The sequence below is a fragment of the Doryrhamphus excisus genome, chromosome 17 (assembly GCF_030265055.1).
Source record: "Doryrhamphus excisus isolate RoL2022-K1 chromosome 17, RoL_Dexc_1.0, whole genome shotgun sequence".
Taxonomy (NCBI): domain Eukaryota; kingdom Metazoa; phylum Chordata; class Actinopteri; order Syngnathiformes; family Syngnathidae; genus Doryrhamphus; species Doryrhamphus excisus.
This window is the reverse complement of record NC_080482.1, coordinates 5,548,228-5,571,978: the sequence shown is the minus strand read 5'-3', so window position 1 is coordinate 5,571,978 and position 23,751 is coordinate 5,548,228. Positions and strand designations below refer to the sequence as shown.

Here is a 23,751-nt window from a genome sequence, read left to right as displayed (position 1 = left end):
ACGGTTACATTAAATACTGTTTGCATCGAAATGTGCCTGACACTCACACACGACCATACAATGACATAATGGGTACCCCATTATGTCATTACATGGTCATATCACCTCGTACTTCGGTATGAGGTGCATTATTAAAAAAGTAAAAATAAAAACAAATAAAAAAAAAACCTAAACTGTATTATGGAAAGCAGGAAGTGAACAAATGTAAGAGTTACTGATTGTAAAAGTACCAGATGGAGGGGTAGGATTTAATAAGCTTTGCTTCTTCCTACTCCTTTTGGACATGTGGAACTGTGAACTGATTATGTGATGCATTCAATTGTAATCTGATGCATGTTCAAATGAAATTAAACCATTACATTTTTATTCCATATGCTACTCTCTGTGTCCTTTAAATTGCCCCTCCGGGATAAATAAAGTGTTTTTGAACTTGAACTTGAATTAAACGCACCCCTCCGATGATGAAGTAATCGCCATAGGATGAGTATGTAATGTATTTTTAATGTAAATGACACATCTGAGGTTCTCTCTTATTGCAGCCGACATGCACGTCCTCATTGGCACCGAGCGGCTCCTCTGTGAAAACATTACACTGCACAGTGGCTTCTCAATCAGCTCGCTTTGACTCGTACTTGGCAAGTGGCGTGCTGAGGGGGGAATTCATAAGCAGTATGATTCATAAAAGTTACAATTACTCGGTGGGTTAATCCCCCTCCCAGTTTACAGTGGTCTGTTCTGAATCGCCAGGGATTCCGCAACTTGTGAGCTTTGGATTTATGACACCAGTCAAGTCCAATTGCTGTTAATCTGCATCTACCAATTAAAATAATTAAAGTGTTGAAATTAAAATGCTTACCAGGCCTCAGAGTAAGGAGCAAATGATGCTGTGGAATATACAGTCAGCAAAATATAAGACCATTTCGATGAAATACATTTTCAATGAGTTCAACATGGACGTAAATACGAAGACAGCAGCAACAAGTTGCTCCAAATGTGTCACACTTGGCAACGGAACCAAGTGTGTTCCCACCACCTCCAAAACAGGCTGACACGTGATAAAGAAAATACTTCTTTTCCTGCTTTGCGATTTGGAACCGATACATGAGAAAATCCTCATGACAATCTCGCCTAACATAGCCCAGCACCGCATGACTCATCCCGACTGCTGCGTCCAACGTTCAGACCCGACCCACCCTCGCCAAAGTCATACATGACAGCAGCTACACAACCGAGCGCTTTGTTTACTTTTTGATGAGATGCTGTATACAACAAAAAAAATCAGTGTTTGCCGTTTCGTCAACATAAGTCACTTATCTCGCTCTCAATTTACATATCAGGGAAGACATTGTTCTAAACAGTCAGTGTTCAATGTGTTGCTGTGAAGACACTCGCAGGCGGGGGCTCCCATGGTGGCCTGTTTCGCATGTAAAACTGCACAGTTTAAAACTCTTTCAGAACATCATTGTGGCAACAACAAAAAAAAGCCACGTGCAAAGAGCTTATATTATACAGTTTGTCTATTAAATGTTTCCCATTATGGGCAAAATGTAAACGGTTACAACATGATTGGAGAATAACAATTAAAGGGGTACACACGTCAACACTAAGTTGACTGTTTTAATGGGCCAACTGCTGGTGCACCTGACCAGTGACACATGACACCCACCAGTACGTCCCCCCCCCCCCCCCCCCCAAGCTAAGAACCTCAGGCAAAGTATAATGCCCAATTTGAATTTTTTTATTTTTTATTTTTTTAAATGTGGTTGTTCACGTCACCCTCCCTCACAAAAAAAAAAAGTGACGACTTGTCAATGTGAACGCAAAGTGATGTCACACGCATTGCAGTAAACTTTGGTGCAATGGGAGTCAATATTTTCTTAACCAAATGATGACTCCTCTGAAATAAAAAAAAAAAAAATCATTTTGGGTGGATGTCGGAGCCACTTTTTAAAATATAATTAGTGAGTACTTTTACCCAAGTTTCACAATGCAAACCACATCTAGATGCAACCTGATCATTCCGACTGCAGTAGATATGATACATATGAGATTTATATATACACACATAGGAACAAGGCCTTAGTTGCATTTGATAACCTGAGCTAATTGTTAATTTGGAATGTTCAACAATGTACTAAAAACACTGACTTTTACTCTGAAACATAACTAAACTAAATAAAACTAAAAAAAAAAGTACATTATTTCAAATGGGTGGGAACTGTTTTGTTTTACTTCACTAAACATGCTATTGTTTACATACTTTGAAAATAAAGTCAAACAACTATACACAACAACCAAAAAAAGAAATGTTTTATATAATAATTTTCCTATTCAGGAATGCAGGTAAAACTATAATTTGACATGCACAATTTTATAATATATAATTACTATTAAAAATATTCAATTTACAGGGCTCCTAATTGTGTTAGTTACCAATTGATTTCGCTGAGTTGTGGCATAAACCTTGCATGGAGTGGTTGTCTGATACATTGTAATGGTCGTATTCAGGAATGCATGTAAAACTATAATTTGACATGCACAATTTTATAATATATAATTACTATTAAAAATATTCCATTTACAAGGCTCCTAATTGTGTTAGTTACCGATTGATTTCGCTGAGTTGTGACATAAACCTTGCATCGAGTGGTTGTCTGATACATTTGTTAAGTAATGGTCGTATTCAGGAATGCAGGTAAAACTATAATTTGACATGCACAATTTTGTAATATATAATTACCATTAAAAATATTCCAGTTACAGGGCTCCTAATTGTGTTAGTTACCAACTGATTTCGCTGAGTTGTGGCATAAACCTTGCACTGAGTGGCGTTCTGATACATTTGTTAAGTAATGGTTGTATTCAGGAATACATGTAAAACTATAATTTGACATGCACAATTTTATAATATATAATTACTATTAAAAATATTCCATTTACAGGGCTCCTAATTGTGTTAGTTAACAATTGATTTCGCTGAGTTGTGGCATAAACCTTGCATGGAGTGGCTGTCTGATACATTTGTTAAGTCATGGCCGTACTCAGGAATGCAGGTAAAACTATAATTTGACATGCACAATTTTATAATATATAATTACCATTAAAAATTTTCAATTCACAGGGCTCCTAATTGTGTTAGTTACCAATTGATTTCGCCGAGTTGTGGCATAAACCTTGCATGGAGTGTCTGTCTGATACATTTGTTAAGTAACAGTCGACCGATGCCAAACAGCTCGTCGGCGACCTCAGAGCTTCATTGTGTGCAATCATTCATTTCCAACTAAAACACTTTGCAACAGTCACGTAGAGGACGCCGACTTGTTTTATCGGGACAATATAAGACGCGCATATTTTTAAAGGTGTATAGTATCACACATCCTTGGCTGCACATGAGTCAGAATGTTGATGCTAATCTAAACGTTGTAAATTTCAGCCTGCTAATAGTTGGACCATTTACTCAAACACACGTCCTGATGACTTGGATGATTTGGTGAACATGGACAGTAATTCACAAGCTTTTAATGGCCGGCGACTCTTCACTAGATTGTGTACCTGACAGATTTATGTGTGGGCCCCAGTTACATTTCATCCTGTGCTACTTTGTCCACTCTTAAAGATGGTGAGAATTACAAGGAGGCCTAGGTGTACTTGGATACGTGCGTCATTGCAAGACAATCTTTTTTTTTTTTTTTTAACCAATAACTTAGTGAGTGGTCCAACACACATGAAATCATTTCCTCTGTTAGCAACAACAGATTTTCTTCCACATTGGTATAATTATGCTTTTCGTAAAACATGTCAGGCAGAGTTTGGATCTCGGATTCAGAGGTGTGCATGACTTGTCAGACTCCACTTTGAAACAATGTTTGTGTCCAGCCAAGAATTTCCACAATAATATAATCACACCATTTTATTCTGAGGCAGTTTATCAATTAATCCCTCAACACACGGATGGAAGACATCACTCCTTACTGGCTTTAGGAGGTCATTTGGTAGGGTTGTTTTTTTTTTTTTGAGGTTTTGGATGATGCAGACAAAGCACACACTATTATTGCTACTTATACAAAAAGAACAAAATCAACCATTATTAAATGTCATTATAAAAGCACCATTTACTGAGGCCAGGAGGAAAAAAGTGTCTATCGAAGGTATGGTGTTTATTTGTTCAAATCTACAGGGTCAGGCAAAATGATCTGACACATTTGTAGGTTAAATAAAAGGCAAATAAAGTAAAACAAAAAAGTGTTTTTATTTCCGAAAAGTGCATATGCCATTTTTTTCATATAATGCCATTTTGCTTTGTTTCTTTACAATTACATTATTTTTCGTTTCTTTTTCAGTTGCGGCCATGAATTGGACTGGTGAGCTTTGCGCTTTTATTGTGGAAACGTTTATCAAAACAAACAAATCTGTAACTGCAACATAACGAGCGTTCCGTTTGCACTTCGATCTTGGTAGACATGATCTCGTACCAGCTCGAAACACCATCTTGTTATGGGTTACCAACCGCTAGAACTGATTTAATTGTTAAAACATCATGAAACCGAATGGCATTATATGTACTATTATTTTACTTTATTTTACTTTTATTTAACCTCCAAATGTGTCGGCTCATTTTGCCTGACCCTGTATTTATTCCGCTCCACAAACAAAGTTTTAGACAATGTCCAAACATATTGTTATTCCCATATCTTGGAATGTTTGCGGGTCATTGTCCAAACAGGCAGCCATGGAAGTAAAGACAACACAAAGTTAAAAAACACATTTCATTGTTACATGAACTCACTGGCTAAGGCACAACTATGATCCTTCACTGTGTGATACGAGTGTTGAGTCACACTCTGGCATGGACGGGCTTTTATGGAGCTGTAAAATTAGGTCCATTTAACAGATCCAGCAGCACGGACCATGAGTGTTTTTTAATATTGATTAGAAGGTTAGGTATTGCTAAACTGGTTCACATTGAAATGAAGACAGGCCTGTTGAGAACATTGCTGAAGATGATCACTATTATCTGTCAAAATGTGAGCCTTTGGCAAAGCACTTTGAAATGGATTACACGTTGTTTACAGCAATTATTGAACTCTGACAAATGTTGAAAGCAGTAGGATTACATATCAAGGCCTTCTCCTCCCTCTTCAAGAAAAATCAGGGGAATAGTGGCTATATTTGACGGGGATAATGTACTCTACGTGTTACAATCAAATAGGGTAGACAAACTAAAACAGTATGTACTTTTGGTCGCTCAATCTATAACATTTAGTTGCATTTAATTTATAATTTAGAAATTGCATAATTTAATAAGGATAAGCCTCAAGTGTACCAATATATATATATCATATTAGCACGGAAACCCCCCCACTAATGCCACAATCAAGTGGGTGCACACGTGCTTCCTCCATCGGCTAATTCTTCCTCTGTAGTTAATGACTGCACGGCCGCTGTGTATAATTTGAGGCTGATCTAGTATTTGTCCAAACCTTTGAGTGTATTTATATTAACTGACATTTCTATATGTGAGATTTCCCTTCTCCCCCACTCCCCCCACCCATTCTGAGGATAGATGGGAGTAAAGTCCTGTGATGCTTTATTGTAACTACAGAGCAAACGTTTAAGAATTATTTGACTTTCAACTACAACATCAGAATGTAAATGAATTAAAACTGTTAAGGAAGACAGTATAATGGATTGATGGATTGTTCCCTTGCAATAAACAATAGTATAGCAGCACAGAAAAAAAAGACCCAAGAGCACATGGGGATTAGATAGGAAGGGAAGACTGAATTAAAAGTGTTTCTGTAGAGCAGAAAATGTGTGTGGAGCCCATTCCAGGTGCAAAGCATTAGAAGAGATGGCACATCAAACATAGCTTTGCTTTGCCTCTTTCCTGCAGCCATGGTGGCAGGAAGTGCTCTACAGTATCCTGTGAACTGACCAACGAGTGACAGCAAAGAGACCAAATAAACTGGGAGGTTGAGAACATTTACACAACGTTCAAGAGCTTCCTGCAGGGGAACAGGCGTCAGGGGGTGGAGGTATAAGATACAGAACGTAATGCAAAGCAGGCATGGGAAGATGAACGCTGACTTTTGAGGAGGGCTGACTTGAATCAATTTAAATGTGAAAATAGGACAAAAATAATAATTATAGAATAACATTGGACTGGTCATTATTCATTCATTTTGTACTGCTTATTCTCACGAGGGTCGTGGAGGGTGCTGGAGCCTATCCCAGCTGTCTTCAGGCGAGAGGCGGGGTACTGGTCGCTAGCCAATCACAGGGCACATATAGACAAACAACCATTCACACTCACATTCATACCGATGGACAATTTGGAGTCGCTAATTAACCTAGCATGTTTTTGGAATGTGGGAGGAAAACCCGGAGAAAACCCACGCATGCACGGAGAGAACATGCAAACTCCACACAGAGATGGCCGAGGGTGGAATTGAACCCTGGTCTCCTAGCTGTGAGGTCGCTAACCACTCAACCGCCATGCAGCCCACCACATCAAATTATCAAATTACGAAAATTTAATTTTACAGTTTTTTTTTACGCGATAACCACTCAACCACCATGCAGCCCACCACATCAAATTACGAAATTGAATTTTACAGATTTTTTTTTTTTACTGTTTTTTTTTTTTTTTATCCGACTTGTAAGTCATGTTGCCAGCTTGTATGTTAACAGTTGAAATACTTACCAAGCAACTAGCGGGCCGGATTCAAACACTGGGTGGGCCGCATGCAAACAACCATTCACACTCACATTCATACCGATGGACAATTTGGAGTCGCTAATTAACCTAGCATGTTTTTGGAATGTAATGGTAATGGTTTTATTTCATTTGAACATGCATCAGATTACAATTCATCACATAATCAGTTCACAGTTCCACATGTCCAAAAAGGAGTAGGAAGAAGCAAAGCTTATTAAATCCTAACCCCTCCAACTCGGGTACCGGGTACCCCGATTTCCTCCCACATTCCAAAAACATGCTAGGTTAATTAGCGACTCAAAATTGTCCATAGGTATGAATGTGAGTATGAATGGTTGTTTGTCTATATGTGCCCTGTGATTGGCTGCCAACCAGTCCAGGGTGTACCCCGCCTTTTGCCCGAAAACAGCTGGGATAGGCTCCAGCACAGCGGTAGAAAATGAATGAACGAATGAAGACGTCATACATCCCAGTGTGTCATTCCTCCATCCTAGTCAAAACACCTATCAATTCCCAATTGTTTCCCCGTATTTAGCCTCTTCTTTGTCTGTGTTTCTGTCACATGTGATATAGGCCGCCCACCCCTGTCACCCCCACCTTTTATGGTGACACTCAAAGTGACGGTCTGCGAGCTTCCAGGAAACCAGTTTTGTGTTTTGGCATGCTGCTGTCAGTCAGGTCGGGATGCATGTTGACAGATGTTAGTCCGTTGACCCCTCAGCTGTGCTGCTCTCATAAAAGGGTTTGATCCAGGGGTTGGCCGCTTAGCCACTGGACTGCGACCTCAGCGGCCTTGCCTGTGTGTGTGTGAGTGTATCTACTCCATCCTGAAGCAGGATATGGGGCTCTAAGACCCTGATATACCCTATAACAACTAGGAAGCTCAACTGCTGTGCGATATACACAGTAATACGCTGTCAGTGTGTGTGTGTGTGTGTGTGGACATCGGAAATACTTGTGCATATTTTTTGTGTTTGTGTCAGTGTGTGTGTGTGTGTGTGTGTGGTGTTTTTGTTCTTTTTCTCACTGCTCATGACATGTTGATATTACAGCATCCTGTGGTTAGTTTGAAGCTGTCAGGGAGCCTCTGACTGGTCAGCCACATATCACATGACCACATGAATGTATTTTTTTTGGAGGATTTACCTTGAGAGATCAAAAAAGTGAGCAGTTCATCAATATACAAAATGACTCCAATTATGCCGCTAAGATCAGTTCGCATGGGAAAAAGCCGAGTGTTTGAGCTTGAAAGTGTGTGCGTGTGGTCAGTAGTTACCTGCCATCAACAGTCCACACAGTAGAACATCACATCAAAGAAAGGACAATTGCAGCGTTGAAGTGGGAGAAAAAAAAAGAAAAAAAAAAACTCAAGAAAGGAGGAATGTGCAGATGCTTTCAAATGTCCATGTGTGAAGCCACAAGCGTAGCTCTGGGGGGAACCAATGAGAATCCAGTGGTAATTTTCTAATGCCTGTGTAATGAGAGGCATATTACAACTCCAGGAGGTCCAAGCAAACTTTAAAGAACCAGGAGCTGTCTTCAGAACTCTTTTGTAGCTCCGGGTCCTCAAGGGGGATGTCGGACATTTACACTATCCATGGCTCACTTCCTTTCTGCAGTAGTATGTTTGTCAGTGAGAGAGTGTGGCAGTGGGATTGAACAAATGACTGAATTGCACGCACTATTTTGAATTGTATTAATTTAAAACCAGATGCATATACAGTTGATTCACATTGTTCAAAGTCAGATTATGTGCGAGTCAATTGACATGTCATCTATTAAAGCAGGGGTGGGCAAACTTTTTGACTCGCGGGCCGCATTGATATAACAAAATTTCCGGGGGGGGGGGCAGACTATATATTTTACACGTAACAGTCCACCTGGTATTATTGTATCTGTAAAATTGTCATGCAATCTGCTATTATTATTTATTATTTTATATTTATATTTAAATATTTTAAAAATAATAAAATATTATAATAATTAAAATAAAATTAAAATTATAATTATTATATTATTATTATGTAAAATATGCAAATATAACAATATTATTATATATAATTAATATAATAATTAGCATTAATATAATAAATATAATAATCATAATAGTTATAATAATAATATAATAATTTTTATTTTAATTTTTATTATTATTATGTGCTTGTGTCTCTTTTTTCAGGAGCACTTTGTAAACAACAGACCATGTCAAACAACGAAATTGATACAACCATCAAAAGGTTGGCTCAGGCCATGATGCCAGGTTGTATGTTGAGTTTAAATTAAATACTTTTGAAAGATTGGATGGGCCGTATTCAAACACTTGGCGGGCCGGATGTGGCCCCCGGGCCGTAGTTTGCCCACCCCTGTATTAAAGTGACTCAGATTGAGCGGACAGGCAGGATGAAGACGGATTCCATTTGTCAGGACGATGTTGACTCTAAACATGCATTCATGGGAAAGACACCCTGCATCCTTTAATTTCTATATAAGGCCAAATGAATGTAACTAAGCATGGCAGGTACGTACATCCACAGGGTGCTCAAATACTTACATATGCACGTGTGGCTTTGAATGAACCACCGAGAGAAATATGAAGCCAGCACATGAACAGTTCTACTGTGGTGGTCCTCTTTCTTCTCTCTATAGTGTACCCCCCACCCCCCCATACACACACACACACACAGACACACCGGCCTGTGCACACACTCAAGCACATACACAGCAGACCTCCAGTTGGCACCTACCCCTCCTAACTTTATTACTCCAGAGCCTCAATACAAGGCATGTAATCGGGGGGAACATTATTAACTTAAGCTAAATGCATTCTTACACACACATAGTATATAGTATGTGAGTGTACTGTATATACAGGTATGCACTGTACAATTCCAACCATCTGGGGGAAAAAATAATGAAAAAAAAAATACAATAATGTACCTACTCCGGTTTCCTCCCTAAAAATTTGCGTTTCATTCAATGACAAAAGAAACACATGCATTGGCATCAGGTTGCAGAACACTGAAAAAAAAAAACACTAATGGTAGTACTAGACCAGCTACAGTCGTTCCCATCTTAACTTGAACCCGGAGGAAGCTTCTTGCAGCCATTAGCTGCTCTGGTTCTACCATATCTTACTTATTGTGTGGAAATATGGGGTAATAACTATAAAAGCAATCTTCACTCGCTAAATGTACTGCAAAAAAGGCCAGTAAGGATAATTCATAATGCCGCCTACAGAGAACATACTAACTCCTTATTTCTAAAATGACAAATACTTAAACTTGCTCATATAGTTCATCTTCAAACAGCTAAAATAATGCATAAGGCTAAAAAATAACCAATTATCTAAAAATGCCATCCAATACTTCTCTACAAGAGAGGAGAAATATGATCTCAGGGAAGAACATTTGACATATGCTAGGACTACGTTAAAAAGCCATAGCATTTCAGTATGTGGAATCAAACTATGGAATGGATTGAGTAAGGAACTCAAACAATGCACAACGATGAGCCAATTCAAGAAACAATACAAGCAGTTGATGTTTGCTAAATACAAGGATGAAGAGTCTTGAACCAGTCATGATGTGCAATACATATCACTATATTGACACTTACTATGGTACCCATTATGTCATTGGATGGTCATATCACCTCGTACTTCGGTACGAGGTACATTATTTCAAAAAAAAAAAAACAACAACCTTAAACTCTATTATGGAAAGCAGGAAGTGAACAAATGTAACAGTTACTGATTGTAAAAGTACCAGATGGAGGGGTAGGATTTAATAAGCTTTGCTTCTTCCTACTCCTTTTGGACATGTGGAACTGTGAACTGATTATGTAATGCATTCAATTGTAATCTGATGCATGTCCAAATGAAATTAAACCATTACCATTATAAAAGAATGACAATAAATGTATTAATTTTCAGCGAGTTCTAATATCCTAGCACCCATTACATTTTCTTCCAGTGGGACCCTTAGCAAAGGGGTTCTCCTTCCTAATCTACCCCGATGTCTAAATTCAAGACAGAGGAATATTGTGTTGCAAGCATCAACAGAGCCGGCCCTGAGAATAACATCACAGAGGCCACAGATATTCAAGGAATGAACCACAAGCTGTACACAGAAGTCAGCAGATGCCACAACACAAGACTCTGTATACAGCTTTCTGCTTCCTGTATGGATACGGAGAATGTAACGCATAATGAAGAGCTACGGAACAAAGCAGGGTGATGGATTAATGGAAGTAAGTCAACAGCCATCGATGATACATAAGTCTGAGATAGTGAATTCGCATGATTCCATGAATCATCAACTTTATGAGTCTTCATATAAACTTTAGTAAATCTGTTCAAGGGCTTCAATGTAAACAAAGACCGGAATGATTGTTAGATGGTGTACACCCTTACGGAGAATAATAGCCTTATTGTTTGGTTGGCTTATTAAATAAGGAAGGTACTCCAGTTCACAATTAAAATTCAGATTTTGCAGAATCACCTACACAAACAAAGTAACATTGAAGCACAAACAATGAATTTTAATTTCCTTAGCAGCTTTTCGGTCAGTAAAAAAAATCAATCTCAATCCCACTTCCTGAAAAAAAGACTATCCAGTTAAATATGGCCGTGGCCTAATTGTCTAAGTCTCCTCGGTATCTTCCCAATCATCCACACAGTCTGACTTTAAAGATAAATCGTAAGAAAAGCTTTAATAAACCAAGCCCTGTGATTTACTTTGGGTGGTGGCTGTCCTTGTTTTGAAAACTATTTCACATTGCATTCATCTTGACTTTCATCCTTATGGATGGTCTACCAGGACCAGGTGTGTTCCTGACCTCCAATCACTATCTGATCTTCTTACTGCAGAAAAAAAGACTGAGAAAATACATTTGACATAAAAGTTCAATCCAGTTTGCGGTGAATTAAAATTTAATCTGAGGTAACACACAGTATGTGCTTTCTGTCAATATTAAAGCAATTTCCATGTAAATAAAAGTAAACTGTATTATGGAAAGCAGGAAGTGAACAAATGTAATAGTTACTGATTGTAAAAGTATGTGGAACTGTGAATTGATTATGTGAGGCACTCAATTGTAATCTGATGCATGTTCAAATGAAATAAAACCATTACCATAAATGTGGATTTTTTTTTAATTTGATGCGTTTTGGCCTTCTGTTCAGATGCAAACGTAGGTTTTTGTCCTAAAAAACTGAACTTTTGGAATACCCTGCTTCAGTGTATGCATGCAGAAAGCGAACTCAAAGCTTTTGGCTTATTGCCGTAAAAATTATGTACTGTCATTTAAATATAATATAATGTTGATGAATATAATAACAATGACGAACAAAGGTGTCACTATTGCCTTTGTAGGACACTGCTGCTGCTGTCCTGCCCTCCAAAACTAAAACGGCTTCAACACTCCTGTCAATCACAGCGATTTTAATCACACCTCTAGCTGGAAGGACAACTTTTACAAGCCTTTCAAGACTAAGAAAATAGAATACATTCAGAGGGAAGAGAAATCCCAGAATGATAATATACTACGACTCTGAGCCACCTAAAAAACCAGATCAGCATCTTTGCCCCAAAAAAAGACTCATACAATTAGAGATGTGTAGTTGGTTTTACCCGCATATCTGTGTTAATGACAAACAAGCTTTTTTTTTTTTTTTTACAAAAAGTAACAGTTACTAATAGCAAGATGCAGACTAGCAAATTACAATCCTATAATTATAGTATTTATTACCAAAGCCGCTAAGACCTAAATAGATTTAGGACCTTTGATTCAAGATAGCTCGTGTGGCTGGGCAATCCCCACACACACACACACACACACACACACACACACACTACCTCTACAGTTCTGAGCTCTTTGCAGTAGTTCAGTGAGTTTACCAGGAACACTATACACAAATTGGTACCGCTGGCATCTACAATACTGTATAATAATAACACAAATGTAGCTTTCAATTGTCCATATGCCAATACAATGAGCTCTACCTTGAATTATAACAGATTGCAGCAATCATTACCTCTTATTAGCAGCCCTTGGGGGTTTTAAAATGACTCCCAAATCTATGTATATAAGTGCAAGTCCAGGATGTCACCGTGTGTGGCCGTAAAAAGTGGTCTTTCACAGCGGTGCAGCAGAACTGGCATACTTTTTGCTGGTGTAAACAAACTGGGAAATTGGGCACTTGGCAGCAGACTAAAGTGACGAAACAAGTGTGCACTGAGGCATCTAATGAATCATTTTCTGGGAACTCAGGCTTTTATGAGGAAAAGAAAGATGAGGAGTGAAGACATGGTGTGGGTGGCCGGCTAAGAGCTTACAAAAAGAATGGCATTTCATTAAAAATAAAAGAAATAAGAGACGGCTACAGATGTTAAGACGGACAGTTGAGACAATCAGTCACCATGCTTACCTCCATGTACAAACTACACACTAAGATGCAGAGATCCTACAGTGTCTACTATCACGCCAATGTGCAAGTAGTACTAGTACTCATACAATATGTTAATGACAAGCTAGTAGTACAATATGATGACAATAGCCACGTTTACATGAGGAGTTTTTCTCTTTCCGAATGACCTTTCCTAAAGCAATGGTATACATGGAAATGAATATTCCAATGGCGTGTCTACATGCGCCGCTATAATCAACCAGAATAGTCAATGGGGCATGCGCAGTAAAGCGTAAACACCAACATCGAGTTTTTCTTTCACTTGTTGGAATAACTCCGTATTGCCAGTTTTCGTTCGTCCAGTCTTGAAATTTAGTTTGAATCAAAAACAAACTTTCCGCAGCAGTCCAGTGCTGATTGCTCACCTGTCATTTTTTTTAAATCGAAGAACGTCTCGAGCTGCGTGTTACGTCATATCTCAGCATTCGCTAAAAGAACGCACCCGGGAACAGGATAAGATAAAGTTCAATCTTGCTAATATTTTATAATTAAGCTCGGCACATGTTTTATATAGATATGTATTTTCTTTTTTAATAAAACTGAAATCTGTTCCACAAATGGCGCTAATGCGCACGAAAGCTGCTTGCCAACCGCCAATAAACAACAGAAGAAGAAAAACACCACGAAGAAGAACGCAGTCTGACAACTTTCCGATTGAGCGGGTACAAGATACCTCAATCGGATTGGGGAAAGGAATATTCCACCCCTGTGAATCCGATTATATATTCATTCGGATTGGCACTTTGAGCAAATAGTCCGAATGGAATTGGAATATTTGGGTCCATGTATACGTGGCTAATGTGATGGAACTATCAGTAATAGTCATAAGAGTATCATACATTATATCAAACACAAATATGGAAAGAGAAAAGCAAGCGGAAAAGGGGCATGACATTACGAGACAAGAATGGTTGAAGTCTATTGATATAGTAACTCCATTTTGGCTTTGCTCTTTATTACTACTGACACAACAGAAGCCTCCCCGTTACCACAGAAATGCAGACATGTGCATCAATCAAAACAAAACAAAACAAAAAAAAAAACACATTCTGCAACACTGCAGGATGCTGCCTTGGTCTCTCTCTCAGACAGACCATGAGGTAACGGGTTTGTGATACGTACGTGGTGGAATCTAGAGCTGTGTCATTTAGGAGTTGTCAGGAAGTGTGCAGGACAGTGTAAGACACAAATACACACACACACACATATATATATGCAGACACACTGAGGCAAGCGTTGTCTGCTTGTATCCATGGGAGGAAAAAACACTGCACATTCAGACATGGTACTTCAATTTGCATATAAACCACTCTGAAATTCACCTACTTCGGTACGAAGTAGGTGAATTTTATTTTTATTTAAAAAAAAAAAAACAAAAAACCTTAAACTGAATTATGGAAAGCAGGAAGTGAACAAATGTAACAGTTACTCTTTGTAAAAGTACCAGATGGAGGGGTAGGATTTAATAAGCTTTGCTTCTTCCTACTCCTTTTGGACATGTGGAACTGTGAACTGATTATGTGATGCATTCAATTGTAATCTGATGCATGTTCAAATGAAATAAAACCATTACCATTATTACGAAATCATGAGATGACAAGATTGGGTATACGAGTATAAATTTACAATATATTGCAATCTACTGATTTAATTTGTACAGTTACAGTCTTCTGCACTGTGTGTATGACTAAGCGCCCCGCCTCTTCCTACTGAGACTCCATAACTGACCGCTTCTTTCATGCCATTGCTCTATAGAACAAACATGCATTTTCACTGATTATGGTATTAATGAATTAATTATCGTCCCAGGCCGAGTGCCCACCTTCATCTGGTTACATCTTGTGACGCCACTAATGATTACTGTCAGCGTTAAACATGGTGCACCGTTTTCTGATCACCATCGTACGAGCAAACAGGAATCCCTCAATTAGGTGTTCCGTGAGAAGATTTTAAAAATAATAATGACCAAAAAAATACATATAAGGGGGAAGTAAAAGATCAGTGTGACTTTAAGAAAAGGGTCCAAACCACAAGAAAGTCTGGGTTGAATGCATGCTGGACATTCCTCAGACCAGCACTCACGCACATAATTTTTCAAGAGAGGAAAATTATTTCAGCTGTGTAAATTGACAGCGGCCTTGTAGCTCAAGATGGAGAGGGAGGAAAAAGGGGAAGCCTTGAGCTCTGTGTAATAATTCCTGCTTAGCGGAGAAGCCACCGGGGACCTCCCTCTTTTATGAAAACAAAATTCAGTATCACATGGTCACATGAAACCGTTAATTGCTACCAAATGAATCGAGTGCCTGATACCAGTTTAGCTATGCCGTCGTACAGGCACAGGTTTATTTAGCTTTCTTTGAAGAGCTTGATATGCTGTATATGTACAAGTATACCGTATATATATACATACAGCATATAGCGCACTGAAAATGTTCAGGCTGAAATGGAAACTGGAAAGGAGTTAGTGAAAATCATCTCGATACTTTACAGTTTTCACTGGCGTCTTGTCTCCCAGGGTGGTATTGCACTCGACCCCGGTGTTTGACATTCTAAGTCGTTTCATGTACAGGAGACAATAGCCACGTTTGCATGAGGAGTTTTTCTCTTTCTCCGAATGACCTTTCCGAAAGCAATGGTATACATGGAAAGGAATATTCCAATTGTGTGTTTACATGCGGCGCTATAATCAACCAGAACAGTCAATTGTGCATGCCCAGTAAAGCGTAAACACCAACATCACGTGATACCGACTTCCTTAAGTTTTTCTTTCACTTGTTGGAATAACTCCGTATTGCCAGTTTTTCGTTCGTCCAGTCTTGAAATTTAGTTTGAATCAAAAACAAACTTTCCGCAGCAGTCCAGTGCCGATTGCTCGCCTCCATTTTTTTTTTTAAATCGAAGAACGTCTCGAGCTGCGTGTTACGTCATATCTCAGCATTCGCTGAAAGAACGCACCCGGGAACAGGAAAAGATAAAGTTCAATCTTGCTAATACAGTAAACCTCGGATATATCGGATTCAATTGTTCCCACTGGTTTTGTCCGATATAAGCGAAATCCGTTATATGCGTATACCGGAAAATGTCCGTTTTACGCATATGTCGGATTTATATCCAATATATGCGTAAATCGGATTTTCCACCCCTGTGAATCCGATTATATATTCATTCGGATTGGCACTTTTCTTTCGGAATGAGGTGTATACAAACGTTACATTCTTTCCGTTTGAGCAAATAACCCAAATGGAATTGGAATATTTGGGTCCATGTAAATGTGGTTATCAACACCATTGCTGCTTGGATTGGTCATGGGAGTTACGATCAATGGACGTGATTAGAGATGGGCAATACACAGAATTACAGCAAAAACGCGAAGTTTGCAGTCGTTTGTAAACAAGTATATTTGAGTTGAGGCTCAAATGTGACCAGAGAAGTAGATGAGGAAGTTAATGTTTCCTAAGGACGAAAAAAAATGTCCACACAATAACTTTATATGACTTAATTCTTGGGTTCAACTCAGAATGGGAAGTGGTTTACTCTAAACATGGTTTGTTTACACACATGCACATGTCTGCTGGTGGTGTCGGTAACGGCGAGTGCATATATGAATCTTGAATATGTCATGCATGTGGTAATATGTATTGCATATGTCCATAATTTAAAGAATGTTATGTGCACTTTACAGAGTATATGATATTTATATGTGTACTGTATGTGAATGTTAAAGGCTTCAAGAAAAATAATGAGTTAGGGTGGAGCCTATCTCTTTCTTTGAGCAGATGTGGTACGACAGCCGCAGAGCCTCAAACTACCATAGGCAGATATTTTCTGAGTGAAATAGCATGGCTGTTTTGGGGAAGCAAACTATATTTTTATGTTTACAAGAGCATCAGTCATCATCTGACAAGATAACAACATGGTCAACACATTTCTGTGCAAGCAAAGTATATGGTGAAGATTCACGATAAACAAACATAAAACATACAGTTCACTTTCTGAAACTGACTTGGATAAAACTAAATGATAACAGTCAGTAAATCACTAGCAATGGTGCGTTTATGGTCAGAGGTTTACATACACTAATCGTAGGGATGGATGTCTTAAGACAGGGGTGGGTAAACTTTTTGACTCGTGGGCCGCGTTGAGTTAACAAAATTGTCCGGGGGTGCCAGAAAATATATTTAACACACACACTATTTTACGCTTATAATTCTAACATCCTGCATTGAATTAGTTGTCTAATTTTATCTGTAAAAGTGTTATACTATCAGCAATATGTTCTCATGTCCCTTTTTTCAGGAGCACTTTGGACTGGTCGCCAGGGCACATATAGACAAACAACCATTCACACTCACATTCATACCTATGGACAATTTGGAGTCGCCAATTAACCTAGCATGTTTTTGGAATGTGGGAGAAAACCCGGAGAAAACCCACACATGCACGGGGAGAACATGCAAACTCCACACAGAGATGGCCGAGGGTGGAATTGAACCCTGGTCTCCTAGCTGTGAGGTCTACGCGCTAACCACTCAACCGCCATGCAGCCCACCACATCAAATTATCAAATTACAAAAATTGAATTTTACAGATTTTTTTTTTTTCTTTACGCGCTAACCACTCAACCGCCATGCAGCTCACCCTATCAAATTACGAATTGAATTTTACAGATTTTTTTTAACTTTTTTTTTTTTTTTTTATCCGTCTTCTAAGTCATGTTGCCAGCTTGTATGTTAAAAGTTGAAATACTTACAAAGAAACTGGCGGGCCGGATTCAAACACTTGGTGGGCCGCATGCGGCCCCCTGACCGTAGTTTGCCCACCCCCATTTGAAATTCGTGTAAGTGGCTCTGAAGGTTCCGGAATGTATCTTAACTTCAAAAGGCCAAGCTCTATACATTTTTTTTCGATACTGATCATGAGTGACTGCAACTCAGTTTCTATTGGCAGAATGAAAAATGTCTACTTTACTGAGCAACCGACACTTAATTTACGATCAAATCACATCATAGACAGCACTGAAGCTCAAAAGGAGTAGGCTGAAACAAAAGGCTTACGTTCACGACACAACAGATACTATATGTTCATTTCCTCCTTTCAAAGCTAAGGTGTAGTATTAATTACACTGGTACAGTAGCAAACATCCGGCATTGTGCCATTGGTGTACCATCACATTCATTCATTGATTTTCTACCGCTTTTTCCTCACAAGGGTCGCGGGGGTGCTGGAGCCTATCCCAGCTGTCTTCGGGCGAGAGGCAGGGTACACCCTGGACTGGTCGCCAGCCAATCACAGGGTACATATAGACAAACAACCATTCACACTCACATTCATACCTATGGACAATTTCGCTAATTAACCTAGCATGTTTTTGGAATGTGGGAGGAAACCGGAGTACCCGGAGAAAACCCACGCATGCACGGGGAGAACATGCAAACTCCACACAGAGATGGCCGAGGGTGGAATTGAACCCTGGTGTCCTAGCTGTGAGGTCTGCGCGCTAACCACTTGACCGCCGTGCCGCCCTACCATCACATTACTTCATTTTTTTTTTTCCATTTCAGAATAATGTCCCGTATCAATGCATGTCCTCCTCTCTGTGTTTTCGGTTGTCAGGCATACCCCTTGGCCAGGTGGCCAGGACCACCTCCAACCGCCTGCTACATGCATTCTGCCCTTTCAGGACATTCCCGCTGGTTGAAGCAAGTGTTGTCCTCCTTCATTTTTTTCCCCTCTCCACATTACATCGTGCGTCAGCACACATCTCACTTGCAGCTGCACAATGCATTAGGCATCACTTTTATCCCTCCCTCATTACATATGTTTGCCAGCGCCATATCTGCCCATTCAAACAAATGCTTTCTCACAGACACAATGTGAGGCGATGGTTTCCAGGCAGCTATGACACAATCCAGATCCTCCGCACGGCCTATAGCAGGGAAACATGTTTTGTGCCGAGATATTCCCCTTAGAAGTTTAGATTTTCCTAGCCGAGCAGCTTTGAACCATATGAGTCTTTTGTTTTAGCTGGCAGACGTGTTTATCCTAAAGATGTCATTGCTGATGCAGCTTAACTGTTAAGTGGGAAAGACTCATGAGATCAAATATGTATTATCCTATGCAGTTTCAAATCTGTTGCATAAACAAAATACAGTAAACCTCGGATATATCGGACTCGGATATATCGGAAATTCGCTCACAACGGACAGATAAAAAAAGAACCAATTTTTCTGTAATGCATTTCCAATAAAAATTCATTGCATATATCGGATTTTTTATAACGGATTTCGCCTATTTCGGACAAAATCTCCAGTCCCGTTCCAATGCATTTCCATTAAATTTCCCTCGCATATATCGGATGGCCGCATCGTGGCGCTCCGATTCGCCGAATCGTGACAGGCCGCTATACGACGTCATTTGCAGCGTTTGCAGCGTTGCCTGCGCGTCCAGGTACATTGGAAACATAGTCAAGGAAGTGCCTTTTTATAACAGATAAAATCCGATTTACGATATATGCGAAAAACGGACATTTTCCGGTATACGCATATAACGGATTTCGCTTATATCGGACAAAACCAGTGGGAACAATTGAATCCGATATATCCGAGGTTTACTGTACTTCAATTGACCAGCCAGAATTTGGATAATTTGCTGGACTTTGATGATCGTAGTCCATATCACAATCATATACCACAACACTTTGATTAAATATCGAACTAATCCATACCCAAAAGTGGAGGACTCGACAATATTAAACTGTGCATTAAGTAGCAGAATCAAAAACATTGCTGTTTTGATTTTTGGGTTTGTTTGTTTTTTTTGCATTGACACACAATGAAATGCTGACTTTTCTTATTTCGTAACCAGGCACATAATTTACTTCAAATAATTTCAATTGATCTTACTGGTAGAGGTCTTTACGTAGCACTGTGCGAGTAAGAGTGTTATCAGCCTGAGGAGCCATGCTGACGGAACCCAACTTCAGTACCAACGTGTCTTCTTTGCTTGCGTGCAGATCTTCTTACACACAAATAACAGTGGTTGGGGTATGTTTGGGGTATGCATTCTTGCGGTATTACAACTTATACAACTTAAATAGATATGATTGACAGACCAGTTTTACCTGTTCTGTCTGGTGCCCCTGGACAGAAGACCCTGATCAAGCTAGTGTTGATGTAGATGAGAGGCAAACACCGAGACGTCAGTGTGTGGCTTCTCATAGGCTGACCTGCCGACTTCCCACGGTCTTTGTAGCGTCTTGGTACTGTTGTCTGAAAAAACAGTTCAAATTGAGTTTTTGTTGGTACCTTGATAATGAATCACATAATTCTTACCTGAAATATTCCAGCTATGGTGGTTAATAAAGGACATGAGAGGACAACATCAAAGGGCTGGGCTGTCAGAAGGATTTCTCTCAGGTACTGAGGTGAACCGTCTGCGAGTGGATCAGCAGTGACCCGCTGACTGGTCGAGGTCGCGTTGCTGCGTGTCGGCCGTTCAGGCCGTGTGGTGAGTTTATGACGAACGTTTTTTGTGACTGCCTGTGTGTAGGTAATGGACAAAAATCCATGCTGCTGGTGAGAGCCTTCCAACACCTTGGCTGCTGTCTGGCCGGTGATGAGAAAGGAAAATAATCATTACCGTGACAAGTGTCTAAGGAAAAATACATGAACCAACACCAACAACAACAAAAAGTACATAGTGTTAAATGGCTATGATGTGGACTGACTTACTGTTCAAAATTAATTCTTACAGTAATGCTGAAGTGTCCTAAGTTGTTGGATTGGGCGACCTTAACTTTGCCAGGCTACTGATACCCCCCCAAAAAAGCTGATTATGATTAAGTCTGATTAAGATCAGCAAACAAACAAAAGTCTGGCTAGCTAATTTGAAAGACCCATTAATGAAGACAGCGCTATAAAGATAATTATATATACAATACCGCTCAAAAGTTTGGGATCACTTGCAAATTTCTTGGTTTTCCAAAGAAAAACAAATTTTCATGCATTTCAGAAAAAAAATTCTACAGTAAACCTCGGATATATCGGAAATTCGCTCACAACGGACAGATAAAAAAGAACCAATTTTTCTGTAATGCATTTCCAATAAAAATTCATTGCATATATCAGATTTTTTATAACGGATTTCGCCTATTTCGGACAAAATCTCCGGTCCCGTTCCAACGCATTTCCATTAAATTTCCCTCGCATATATCGGATGGCCGCATCGTGGCGCTCCGATTCGCCGAATCGTGACAGGCCGCTATACGACGTCATTTGCAGTGTTGCCTGCGCGTCCAGGTACATTGGAAACATACTAGTCAAGGAAGTGCCTTTTTATAACGGATAAAATCCGATTTACGCATATACCGGATATAAATCCGATATATGCGTAAAACTGACATTTTCCGGTATACGCACATAACGGATTTCGCTTATATCGGACAAAACCAGTGGGAACAATAGAATCCGATATATCCGAGGTTTACTGTATTTCACAAACAAAATTAATCGGATCATTTTCAAAGAATGATCTACATTTTTGCATAGAGGCCTACTATCAACAACTGTCAGTCCTCTGCATCAATCTCCTGGTATGGCTGCTAATCCAAGTTCATCATTTTACCAAGATAATAGATTATTAGAAAACCCATCTAAAAATCTAAACTAAAATCTCTTACCATGCTGTTAACTACTCGCCTAAGAGAGCAGCACAAACTGGGTCTAACAAGGACAGAAAAACGATGCACACGTTGTCACCTGGCAGCTGCACTAAATACTACCCGTCAAACACCAGTGTCAGTATCAACAGTGAAGCGGCGACTTCAGAATGCTGTACTTTATGGCAGGATTGCCAAAAAAAAAGCCATATCTCAGACTGTCCAAAAAAAAAATTCCAAGTGATCCCAAACTTTTGAGCGCTAGTGTAAATATATTTCTTACAAATCTTACAGTTAGAAGAGTGACAAGCAGAGCTCACTGTGAATGTAATAAACTTTTGTGACAGGGCTAAAAAAAAAAAAAATTCTAAGAGACTCTGGAATAGTCTTCCAAAACATTCAGTTAAAGTGGACTGAGCATCCGTGAAACCACTCATAAATCACTGTGTAATTGAAAAACAGCTTGAAGCATACAATTATGTGCCCCTTGGGAAAAGGTCCTGCAATAATTGAAGCCAACTCTCAGGTTGTAAGTACATTCCTCAGAGCGTCACATCATCTTGAGAGTTACATCCCTTTTGGACTGGCTTTATTCAAGTGTTATAATTCATAACAGGTACAGATTTACGGTAAACATGTTTGCCAAAATGTATCTCTGAGCAATGCACACAACCTTTTTCAGCCACTACTGATGGGGGGTATAGCAGAGGCAGCTCCACAGAAGAAGAAACATATTCTTACAGGAGGGAAAAGGCCAGAGATGTGGCTGAAAGAATCTTGCTTGCTGACTGGTCGAACCAACACAGTGCGTCTGTTCAGCTTGTCAGTGCAAGAGAGGACCACTCCTCCACAGCTGCTTCCAACACCCTCCTCCATACTGGAGGTGAGGAAAGAGACAATAGGTGCACAAAAGGGGATAGAGACAGCAGATGCAGGAAACATAAGTGCGTGTCTCCAGAATGAAAAGCAGTAAATAAATAAAAAAAAATAAAAAATCACAGATGTGATGGCGGCAACAATGAAGTTCATTAGATTCAAGTGGATCCTTAGATAATTGGGGAGGGAAAGCAAAGAGTTAATCAGTCCAACCAAAGGAAGCAGCGCCAGCATGAATCACCTCAAATATTGTGCAATGGTCTCATACGATCGATATGACAATAGTTCATACGTATTACTGATGATGTATTATTGATATTGAGCATTATCACATACTACAGTATTAATTGGCCCTGTACCCTAGAAACCGCCCATGAATGATACGGGAAAAGGCCGAAATGATACTGATAAAATATAAAGTTTAACCATGTCCGGTATCAGCCCCCGTAGCTGTCCACTCAGAGCGCACTGCTCTGGTATCGTGGCCGTGAAACAACCAATCAGAGAACAGCACACGAAGTGCTTAGTGCCTAGTGCTTCTCCAGTCACCAAAAAACCCAAACTTTGATTAATGGAACTTTAATTGTCAGACATTTATAAGATAAGACTGTTGATAAAATATTATTGTTGAAATATTTTTGCAATTGTTGAATTGATATACAGTAAACCACGGATATATCGGACTCGGATATATCGGAAATTCGCTCACAACGGACAGATAAAAAAAGAACCGATTTGTCTGTAATGCATTTCCAATAAAAATTAATTGCATATATCGGATTTTTTATAACGGATTTCGCCTATTTCGGACAAAATCTCCAGTCCCGTTCCAATGCATTTCCATTAAATTTCCCTCGCATATATCGGATGGCCGCATAGTGGCGCTCCGATTCGCCGAATCGTGACAGGCCGCTATACGACGTCATTTGCAGCGTTGCCTGCGCGTCCGGGTACATTGGAAACATAGTCAAGGAAGTGCCTTTTTATAACGGATAAAATCCGATTTACGCATATATCGGATATAAATTCGATATA

The 23,751-nt window shown here is 39.4% G+C and overlaps 1 protein-coding gene across 8 annotated transcripts in view; it reads right to left on the bottom strand.

Annotated features, from left to right (window-relative positions):
• The window catches only part of LOC131105440 (intermembrane lipid transfer protein VPS13B-like), a 265,748-nt gene that overhangs the window by 113,141 nt on the left and 128,856 nt on the right, over positions 1 to 23,751 (bottom strand). For 4 of the 8 annotated variants that reach the window (XM_058053560.1, XM_058053556.1, XM_058053559.1 and 1 more), the window contains 4 exons: positions 22,582 to 22,717; positions 20,516 to 20,788; positions 20,305 to 20,452; positions 20,087 to 20,201 (listed from right to left, as the gene is read on the bottom strand). In XM_058053560.1, coding sequence (XP_057909543.1) covers positions 20,087 to 20,201; positions 20,305 to 20,452; positions 20,516 to 20,788; positions 22,582 to 22,717 — 672 coding nt within the window. Of the gene's footprint in view, positions 1 to 20,086; positions 20,202 to 20,304; positions 20,453 to 20,515; positions 20,789 to 22,581; positions 22,718 to 23,751 lie in introns of those variants that run through there. The other 4 variants (XM_058053557.1, XM_058053558.1, XR_009119933.1 and 1 more) reach the window with 4 other exon arrangements.